The sequence below is a fragment of the Acyrthosiphon pisum genome, chromosome A1 (assembly GCF_005508785.2).
Source record: "Acyrthosiphon pisum isolate AL4f chromosome A1, pea_aphid_22Mar2018_4r6ur, whole genome shotgun sequence".
Taxonomy (NCBI): domain Eukaryota; kingdom Metazoa; phylum Arthropoda; class Insecta; order Hemiptera; family Aphididae; genus Acyrthosiphon; species Acyrthosiphon pisum.
The window spans coordinates 120,142,473-120,154,428 of NC_042494.1; the positions used below are offsets into that span (position 1 = coordinate 120,142,473).

General features: G+C 28.5%; 1 protein-coding gene across 1 annotated transcript in view; it reads left to right on the forward strand.

Moving 5' to 3' along the window:
* The window catches only part of LOC100169341 (alpha-catulin), a 47,318-nt gene that overhangs the window by 25,176 nt on the left and 10,186 nt on the right, over positions 1-11,956 (forward strand). Inside the window, exons 3-5 of the mRNA XM_029486332.1 lie at positions 1,577-1,737; positions 5,591-5,800; positions 9,489-9,725. Coding sequence (XP_029342192.1) covers positions 1,577-1,737; positions 5,591-5,800; positions 9,489-9,725 — 608 coding nt within the window. The remainder of the gene's footprint in view (positions 1-1,576; positions 1,738-5,590; positions 5,801-9,488; positions 9,726-11,956) is intronic.

Consider the following 11,956-nt stretch of genomic DNA (forward strand, 5'->3'; position numbering starts at 1 on the left):
TGTTAGATATATAATATTAGGTATGTTAAATTAATATAATGATAGCATATAAATTTAATGTATCTGTAACAGCTATATGAATATAACTATACGTATTGTTATTCTCGAGTAATAAATCATTGATGTCCGGAACTATACAAGTCATTTGTGTTTAAAAAAAAAAAAAACCCAGGTACCTATAGGTCGCGACTAAAGGGCCAAAGCTTTTATTATATTTCACTGGCATACATTTTATTATGTTTGACTACTTATGATGATTATTTGAAAATTTTACGGTCATGTAGAAAATGACTTTTCACGTACTGTTCAAACTAAATGTAATATAAATTATAAGTAATTTACTTTTTGAAACTTGTATACTTACTACTTAGTAACAACTAAACTAACAACTAATATCTCTATTTTTATTTCAAAATAAAAACTTTTATTAATATAATTTTAGTCATCATTGTATTTCTTACAATTGCCGTTAAATGTAGTATATGTTTAATAAGCATCAATTACCTATTTAGTATAATTACCTAATATTTAGTAGTATGTTTATTTTAAATTTTAAATTAACAAAATAATATGTAAAATATCATCATAAATTCATTAACGAGGTTGAAAAATATTTAGGTAACAGTTAATACATTTATGTTCAGAATACGGTTGTGTAATGGTTTATTTATTTAATACATATTTATGTGCATTTGTGAATTTTCGGGCGGAAAGAATATTTATTAATCCTCCCCAGGGTCTTAAGTTTAAGTTTTATCATAATTTTTAATTCAGTTTTATAAGCTCATTATAATTCAATTTTTTAATCTTTGGTTTACTTAAGGTATAAAAAAATATACGCAGTATAATTTACGGTAAAAATCCTGTCTAATAGTTTTTAAAGTATATTGTTATGATTCTTATAGTATGATGGTCATATTAATAATTGCTAATTAGTAATTTCGTATAGTAAAATATGTACCGACTTACTACATAGGATTACAGTTGTATAGGCAATATAAGATAATTTTTAACAGGAAATCTCCAGTTATTAGCTTATTTAAAATGTAAATTAGGTACATTTTGAAAAACTTTAATGATGAACGAGCGTAAGTATAATATATTGTTGGTTTAAACTTACTATCAGCAATACGCCAATACATATTATTTATACATGTTATTGTTTCGAACGGAGAAGAGAACAAATTATAAGAGCAGCCAGTAAAAGGAGAAATATTATATACTCGCCTTGTTTATAAATACTATTCATTAAATTATTATTATTTTTTTATTATTTTTTTCCTATTATTTAATTATTAATTATTAACTTATTAAATAGTATTTATAATCAGTGATACTACCTATACGGCTATACATATACAGTATACACGTACGAACACGTGAGTTCGGTACAGATAGAACAGTGACTTAATGTACTGTAATCCCAAGTATTTCCAACTGTATATCTATGTTGGTTTACGAGTGGCAATATTAAATCATAGGCCACTGTACGTCTGTACCTATGTATAGTATTTAGTATTTACATTAATTGATTGAAACAATAATAACCGCATTAACTTGAATGTGTTTTTCGCAGGTGCTTCCATCGAAAAACTATGCGAAGCCGTGTTTGAAGATTCGATCAATGATCGAGCATCTGTGATAAGAGCTGCCCGATGCTTGTTGAGTTCAGTCACTAGAGTGTTATTATTAGCCGATGTAGTCGTCGTAAAGCAATTAATTTCAGTCAAAGACAAGGTATGAATGTCAAAGATATTATTTAAACTGACGAAATAATAGTTGATTAGGTAATAGATGTACAGACTATAATACAATATTACGGTTGGTATTTTAACAGGATCCATAGTTGGGGTATAATTTTCAATAAATCATATAGAATTTAGATCATAATACACGACATGTGTAGACGACTAATTAGATCTAAACATTTTTAATGATATATATAACACAATATTGTCTTTTCACTTAATACTTTTTCAGTCATATCCAGTATATGGATATTTCAAATGCAGTGTTGTAAAGTATTTAAGTAAAAGTATTTGAGTAAAAGTATTCAAATACTTTTTTCTGTATTGAATACTTTTTAAAATACTTTTATTTTTGAAGTATTTGAACGGTATTTTAAATACATTTTTTTAGTATTGAATACTATTTTATTGAATACTTTTTTTATTCCTTTAATTCTTTATTCATTGTCAAATAATAATAATGTCATAATATTATTATATATATTTATTATTTATGAACAATTCTATATTGGTTTTAGTTTTCGTCTATTAATAGCTTAACCAAATATTTTTTACTCCGAGAAACCGACTGTTTATTGTCGACACTCGACGACGATCGCAGCGGTACATTTTCGGTACCTACCAATATACTATAATATTATAGCGAAATATAAAAATATAAATACGAACATAAGGTTTGTCGTACACGAACGGCCGTACTGAGACAACATATTATATGGGTACGAGTGTTTGACGTACTTTTAATTATATAAGCTATATATATGATATTGTATAACATACACATTGATATTGACTGATTACTGATTTTGCTATACAAAAATATTATTACTTATTAGTACTATACCTAATTATTGAGAAAATGGTTGTCAATTTAGACAGAAAAGCATTTTGAACAAATAATGTTCTTAAAATACAACACTCAAATGTTCGATTAATATAATATATTATGAATGATTCAAATTAAATTGATTATTTTGTTTTGTATTTGAAAATTATTTCAAATACTTTTCTATAAATAGTATTTGGGTAGTATTTTAAATACTTTATTTTATAAGTATTTGAGTAATTACTCAAATATACTTTTTAAAAGTATTTTTTACAACACTGCCCAAATGTTAACATAAAGGAGTTCCCATGCTAGAATTATTAATTACCTATGTGGGAAATTATATTATTATGTGCTCATTGAACACTTGTTAAACATTAAACATAAAATATCATTAAACATAATACAATTACTAATTAGAGGACTTATAACTTTAAGTGCCACACCTAGAAGTTATCACCCCAATAACACATGATAATTTATGAACACTTCTATACCTACATTTTTTAATATGTTAATATTTTAACATATTCTATTAACATTGTGAATTTTGAAGGAATTTTATCCATTTAATTAAAATGTTATCATAATTTTTAGTTAACAAAGTATTATTCGTTTTTCTACATATTATACTACAATAGAATGTATATGAATTATTAATCTCTACAGAAGATTAACCCTTTTTGATTATAAGACAAAGACGATTTTTTATATAATTACATTTTACTATATTTTTAGTTTTTACACCCTTATATAATATTGTCAAAATGCAATAATAATATATTATAGTATCAAATCATGTTTGGGTGGTAGGTTTTGAAAAATAGAAAAAAAAAACCGGGAAAGTTGCTCTTCAGGTTATAGTAGATGTCGAGTAAACCTCAGAAAGTGGGTACCACTTCGCTGTACATTAGTTATCTAGTGGGTTACCGTGTTAATGGATGTGTTAACTTTGAATTTAATGATATTTAAATATACAACCATATAGTAGTACGAACAATTCTGAGCTAATTCTGGTCTATAAACCAATATTATTAAGTATATTTTATGATATTATTGCTATGAAAGTAATTTGTTTTACTATTAGTAATACAGAAGGTTGAATTGATTTTTTCCGAAAACATTACATTTAAAAATATCATTGTGTCTATAAAATATAATAATTTATAATAAATGCATTTTTTTTTTTGTTAAAGGTTGACAAAATTATATGGATTATTGTAATACATTATCAAATTCCTAGATGTAAACATTTTTTTTTTATTAATTTCTAACTCGAAATAATTTTCGTGATTTTGACAAGTCTTATTAAAATTCTAACTTTAGACGGGCATCAAATTCTGGATTACGCTAACATTTTTGTTTTGCTCCGCTCAGAATCTAAAATAATTTAAAGATGCTGATCATCTTAGAACAATAATAATAAAAAATCATAAATTATTGATTTAATTAAAATATTTCAATATTAAATTATTTTATATATTTTAATACTGTGTTGATATTTTGTAATATGTTTATTTTTTTATTAGTACAATTAAATTTGGATAAGCGAATCGCAGGTATAAATTGATTAAGTATGTTAAGTCGATTTTATTTGACATTGTAATTATGACCTTTAATTTTCAAAACCATAAAGGCATAAACTGTACAAACATTTAACTGTACCTATTATAATGAAAAATACAGAATACTATTATATGCATCTATTTATAATAAAAGTACAAATATTACATTTGTTCCCCTTTGCGAGGACTTAATTTCAACCCATGTTAATCCAGATAATAGTCAATAGAGGGAGTCATATTATGGTTTAATGTGACAGTATGTTATAATAATCGGTAGGGTGATAGTATATAGGAGGTATATATTTTTATTTTAAACTATATATTATATTTTAGCTATATATTAATACAGACTATTTTATATGAAACTATGTGATCGTGATGTTACACATTTACACCTTAAGTATAATATCACTTGTCAGTTGTCATTAATTTAGTCATTACCCAGTAAGGTAATATCTCAGAAATATCTACGATTTTGTTGTCGATTCGAGGTATGATATGTCGACGTACAGTTAAAATTGTCAGTTGTCACCGATTTTGAAATGTTTTAATATTGAATTGAATGTACTAATGTACATTATCACGATTATGTAATTTAAACAATTAGATACCTACTTAAATAAAAAATAATCATAACTATCTAATGTTAATACACTGGTTTTACAAACGGTGATTTTTGGAATTTTTATTCTTCAGAAGTTCTTTTAAATATTAATTTTTATAATGTTTTCCACTCAATTCCACTAGTACTGTACTTGTAAACGAATAGAAATATTTATAATAACTTAAATATTGTATATTTTATGAATATTAATTTAATATCATTAGTTTAATAACTATCATAATATTTTTACAGAAATTATTGTTTGAGTTTACGTAAATACAGTCAGAAATATTTTTTTTTAAATTTAGTTGAAGCAATTATTTAAAAAAAAATATATTATATATAATTATATATTCATATAAAAACAAAAATTAAATAACGAAACGTACTTAAACCAAATAACGTTGATAATACATTTTAATAATATACTGTATAAATTGTGATTTCGTGTGAAATATATTACACTTACCATCTTTTAAATCCGACGTGTAATTAAATTACTGTTTGAGTTTTTTTTCATTATTATTTAGATTAGTAATAAAGTGGATAAAGGTCATTTCATTTTTATAGAATAATGCATATGAAAACATTTTTTTCAAAAACAAAATGTATTTTATTCTAACAATATGTATACAATTATTATATGTATGTGTGGCTATAGTAGGTACCTATACCGTATATGGTATTAAGAATCAAACAAATCACTGCAATAATATAACATTAGATACGGCAAAAATATAATAGACAGTCAATATGCATTAGGTAGATTGTTGGGTATATAATAACAATATTATATTATTACAACGAGAATTTTCAAACCGGGGACGTTTTTTTACATTTTATAAAGGTGTCACGAAGTCTGGGTCGGTTGGAAGGCGTCAACAACTTCACGGAGTTCGTCAAGGCTTTCAGTCACTTTGGAACCGAAATGGTGGAGCTGGCTCACTTGACGGGCGAACGGCAAAACGACCTGAAAGACGAACGGCGGCGGTCTCAGATTGCCGCGGCCCGACAGGTACTCGAGCGGTCCACCATGCTGCTGTTGACTTCGTCTAAGGTGAGTACGCCAAATCGTATATGACAATGCGTAGTTAAAGTGCCGAAGTGGTAGGTACCGTATAGGCGTACGTGTATAATGATATCATAGGCTTTAGTATACGGACCAATTATTATAGGTGGTGTAACGTCACCAGGGCCGGGTCTGAGAATATTAACACCCGGGAATGATAACAAAATACGAATTATTCATTTGGTATTTTTTTAATGTTTATCGGTTGATAAATTTATAAGTTATTTATAATACATTTTAGAAGTAATTTATAATTCATTTTAGAGATATTCATCGTTAATCGTTGAAAGAGTTGCTATTAGATAATGTAAAAATAATTTTAGGCGAACAAAACATATATTCAGTGTAGGTGCAGTATAATATAATAAAATAAAGGTCTTGGCTTAATATCAAAATGTATCTTATAAATTAAACAATTTCATATAGGTGCAAAAATTAAAAATCATCCCCCCCACCAACATAATTACAGCCATGATGGCCCCGTGGTTATGTGAGTGACCGTCTCTGAACGGTTTTGTTCGTTGGGACATTCATTAGAAGCTGGTACCTATATTTTATAATCGGCAATTTTATCTTAAGAGAAATGCATACAGCTCGTTATATTATTTATTTTCAAAGGATAATACTAGAGAGCCTATTTAAGAACATAAGATATAGTTAATACATGGGTAATATTTATATTTATACTATATTTAATCAAAATGGTGAGCCTATATTTTCTCTAAACGAAATCACGTGTGTAGACACCAACATAGGCGTGCGCACAGGGGGTGCCCAGGCACCCCCGGACCCTTCACCAAAAACGACAAGGGCCCTAATTATTAATTAAGTGTACATTTTAAATCTTGAAAAATCCAATCATTGTAAAACAGTAGTGGTTTTATTTCTTCGAAAAGATAAGAAGTTCTATACTTTTATCGAACAGAATCGTGTGTTTTATAATAATATATATATATATATATATATATATATATATATATATATATAATAATATTATTATTATTGTTAGTTAAGTGATCTACTGATAACGGGGTACATAGATATGTGGCGTGGTAAACAAGCCGACCCCGCGTAGCGTACCCCGCCAATGTGTCACTGTGATAGTAAACGTTTTCCGAATACGGGTAAAAATGGATCTAGCATCATGTTCGTTTACAGGCTGTTATGATATTTGAACGCCAATACACGATAGTCTATTTTTAACATCCAATGACAAAATTACATACAACGGTTTGCGTTTATGCTTGTGGGCAGTCGGTACTGTCGGCAGTATTCATTGTTCACAGTATAATATTCTCAATAATCAATTCTTGCTATACATTTCCAGTGCCGATATTTTAACGTTTGGTTGTATTGTTGAGTCTTGAGTAATGAGTGTTGTATTTGTATTGTTTGTGTTACCTAAATTAGGTGCTTAGTTTTAACTTTAATGAAGCTTTACTTATAAATTATAATTTAAAATGAGTTCTAAAACAATAAAAAACGGATACCAAAAGCGCAAAGCCAACGAAAAATTAAAGTTAATGAAAGTTGCCAATGATTCAAAACAAAAAAAACTTAGTTTTTTCATCAAAAAAGAGCCAGATGAGTCGTTCATTGAAAATGTCATTGAAAATATCATCAAAACTGTACTACTTAAACTTGAGGATAATGATATGTTCATATATTCATATTTATGAGGAATGATACATTTTTTAAAAACATTTTTGAAGAAGTTACTACCAAATGTATTGATTTAGATATTAATATTCCTACGGTTAAAAGAAAGAAAGTGACTATGAAATTAGATAATAATTATTCTAATCAATTTTTTTATGATTCCAAGTATGATGAACTCAGGTGTTCTGTATTTAATCCGTTAATAGATAATCTTGTAAATGGTTTAAGCATAAGATTCAATCAAGAGAACTTAGATTTGATTAGTGCTGTGGGAAATTTATTGAAGTTAGAATTAAATAACAGTTTTTCAAATATTTTATCTAAATTATTCAATATATAAATCGACGAACTGGAAACAGAAATTAAAATTCTCAAACATATGCCTGATGTACCAAGTGGTACATCCAGTGAATCTATTTATGTGTGGTTAGATTGGTTAAAAGAGAGTGGACGGTTAGTGGACATTTTTAACAATATGTATTTAGTATTAAAAATGTTTACCATAATACCAGTAACAAGTTGCACATGTGAAAGGGTATTTTCCAAATTAAGCATTGTAAAAAATAAACTCAGATGTACTATGTGCCAAGATAGACTAGAATCATTACTACTAATATTCACAGAACAAGAACTAGCATGTAAATTAGATTTTAATGAAATTATTGACGAATTCAAAAATGTTGTACCTTTTAAACGTCGATTATCATTATAAGATTAAAGATTGTATATCTCTATATATTTATGTATTGTTATGTAATATGTTTTAGAACGAATAATAATAAAAAAAATATTTTTATTGCATTTAATATCTTTAAATCATTTGTCTGTATCTATAATTATTTTCAAAATTATTGTGGGCCCTAATGTTTAGTGTGCACCCCCGGAACCAAAAGTCTGCGCACGCCTATGGACACCAATACATAGTACTACAGAAGTATAATTTTCAAGACAATCAAACACCTATCGTTGATTGTAAAGCGAAAGCTGTAACGGAACAATCCTTAACAGAGCCAAAAACCATATATGTAACCCCAATAACCCTAATACTTAGTATATAAATTGAATAACCAATATTGATTTCCACTTATACGCAATATAATCATCTATAGTTACATAGTAGGTTTGATAATATTATATCACATTATGCATGACAGTTTGAGCTATGCATAACTTTTATATAAGGCTACCGAGAAGCCAGGAATTTCCCGGTTGGCCGTATTTGAGCAAGGGGCCCTTTTTAGTTTTTAAGGTCTGACGCAATGACTCCTTGACGGATTTTTTTTCATGTAAGGGACCTTCTTAAAATTTTCCGGTAGGCCAAAAATGGCCTATCAGCCCATGTTTTTATGTCAGTTACATCAGTTGTAACTTGTGTTGTATGTCGAATAATTTTCCTTCGCAGACGTTGAACTTGAACAAAATCCTAATTGTATACTTGATATTTTAAGATCAGTGGTCGAAACGACGTGAGGTGTTGTCGTGGTGATCATCACATTCTACGAGAGTATTTTGTTTTTGCATTTCTACATTGATTACATTTTTAATGAGGTATAAGTGTATAAATGACGTTTTAAGCATTATAAATGTTTCCATCGTACTACCGTTTTTATGATAAAAGCCATATCCTTCGAGATGTAGATAAAAACGTAATGAAAATGTAATGTGACCATGCATGTGCATTATAGACTATAGTGATTATAGCGTATAAAGTATAAACTATTTTCATTTTTCCCGCTTTCTCTCCATCCCGATACACTTAGCCCTGGGTCGTCTCATCACTTTATCTGGGAGGACCCACCACCCTATATCTTTTATAAATAACAGGTAAATGTATAACATATTATTCAGAGCTTATGTATTTACGTATTTATGTACAATACTAGTTACGACGGGTGAATCCTAATATTATCCTGTATAAGTGTACACCAGATACCTATACAGAATTTAAACGTCGCGCAAGTACCTAGGTACGATATTTTATAATATAATGTATTGCACGAGTGTGTGTGTGTTACAGGCATGTCTGAGGCACCCGGACAGCTCGGAGGCCAGCCAAAACCGGGACACGGTGTTTTGCCAGATGCGCAGGGCCATGGACCTGATCCATTACGTGGTCAAAGATGGCGTGAAGGAGAGTGGTGGCGAGTCCATGGCCCTGACACCGTACACATCGGAACAAGACGGTGGCGACACACTTGGCCACGCGCTCAACGTCCTGGACTCGTTTGTCGACATGACGAGGTATATATTTAGTGCGATTTAATTATAAAAATAATAATAATAATAATAATAATAATGATAATGATAATAATACAACAGTGGGTGTTAGCGTAACGTAGGTGGGCGGAGGGCACCGAGTCGCTATATTTCTATGAACACAATGCAAACGCGTCCTAAAATTTGTTGTTGTGCGCTCACTCCACGGTCGGTACTCGGTAGTCGCTATATATAGTCATATATTATTAGGCTCGAGTATACCCCGGCTCTCTAGAAGTTGTTCGGTCGACGTTCAGTTGTGGAAACTGTACTGGTATTATTATTATGTTTAAATTAATTTTATATTTTGGCTAACACAAAATAATATATTGATTGCAGTAAGAGAAAAAAAATACAATTTTGCAAAACAAAAAAAAATTATCGTCTTTAAAGTTTTGCAACACGCGCCCATATTGAACTTTTATACATTATCAATGTCATTTTATATCTAAATATTATGAACGAATTCGAGCTGTACCTATCGTATATTATCGTAATATATTATAATATATACATCTCAATTATACATAGGTATCGCAAACTTATATATCTATAGTATGATAAAACAATGAAATTATCAATGTTATGCCAAGAATTTAATTTTTCTTAGGGTTTACTTTATTTTTAAAAACCATAGACGTCGATGTTGGTCAAGAAAATAATATAGTAATAATAAAGAATGTTTTTAACCATAATGTCTCAAACAAAATTATGTGTAGGTAGTCGGTAGATAATATAGATATAGTGTATGAATAAATATTACTATATAGTGTGTTTTGTGTAATTTATTATTAAGTATGGTATATTTTTAAGCTTTTTTTAAATTTGAGTGATTAAAAAACCCCTTAAGAATATTTTTATTTGTGTACAGATAACACCAACGCGTGATTTCTATGGGAGTTAATATGTAGGTATAGGTTATATAGGTATATCTAGACATGATTTTACAATGCAATGTTAAGTAAACTGATAAGTGATAACAACTTTTGTTAACAAAAAAATGTTTTTTCATTTATACATAATATATAAATTAACTTACCTTCTCATAAATAATTTAATTTTACAGTCTCACTTAATTGTTATCATCGTCTTATCTCAATTTGTATTTAAAGTTAAAATTTTACAATTAATTTGTAAGGTGCATCTAATATATTATCACCTAATGATATTCAAATTAATTTTAAGATAAGCTATACATTAAGTTGTAGATATATATATATAATTATATATGCGTTGTGTGAAAAATAATAAAGTAAATAATTTACTAATATTTACATAAAATATTTAAAAAAAAAAGTGGAAATATTTATGCATACTGTATAGTACATATATTATATGTTACACTCTGTATATGTTATATTTCTGTATACTTATTACTTACATAATAAACAGAGTATAATATGTTATATTATGTTTTATGTAAGTTTAATTTGTATTTAGTTGTCTGGAAGAATTTATTTTGGTCATAAAATATTCTCAAGACTAAAATAGGTAAATAATGTCTAGTTTGAAAAATGTTCTTGTGATTCTCAAATCATAGTACATACTACACACCACACATATATCATTATAAGAATAAATAATATTATGAGCTTAGCTCATCAAGTAGGAACATTTGTTGTGCCTTTGAGAATTTGGTTCAGCTTTTTATTATTAATATTTGATCGTAATGAGTACAAAAATAGTCTACTATTTAATTTAGCGTCATGTTGACATAATATATCATTTGAATTAAAAGATTATTTAGATGAGACACCAAGATTTTCTTCGGCTTTTTTTACAGCAGACCCTTAATTATGTATTATAAAGTATACAGCATTCAGTGACGTTTGTTAAATGAAGTACCTAATCCTTATAGCTGATGTAACTGTACTAAAACTACTACTGAAGTTTCTGATCCTAATTTCAAGGTTTGCTACTATAATCCTCTAGTTTTGTCTGACATCAAGGATAATTTGATACGGCAGCCGTTCTACTCACGAGAGTTAAGTCCACACCACCCCAAATTCAGCAGCTAATCACCGCGCCCGTATTTAGAACTATTCTAGGACTACATTATTTATATTTATAAATAGAAGCTCGGGTAGGTAGGTTAGTGCACAGTCCTTAGTGGAAAATCCATTAAAGGTACACAGTACACGTCTACACACTAGTCGAAAACAAATGCATATTATGAGACAGGTAGTTGGTAGTTATGATTACCCATGGGCGTGCTCAATGAGGGGGGGG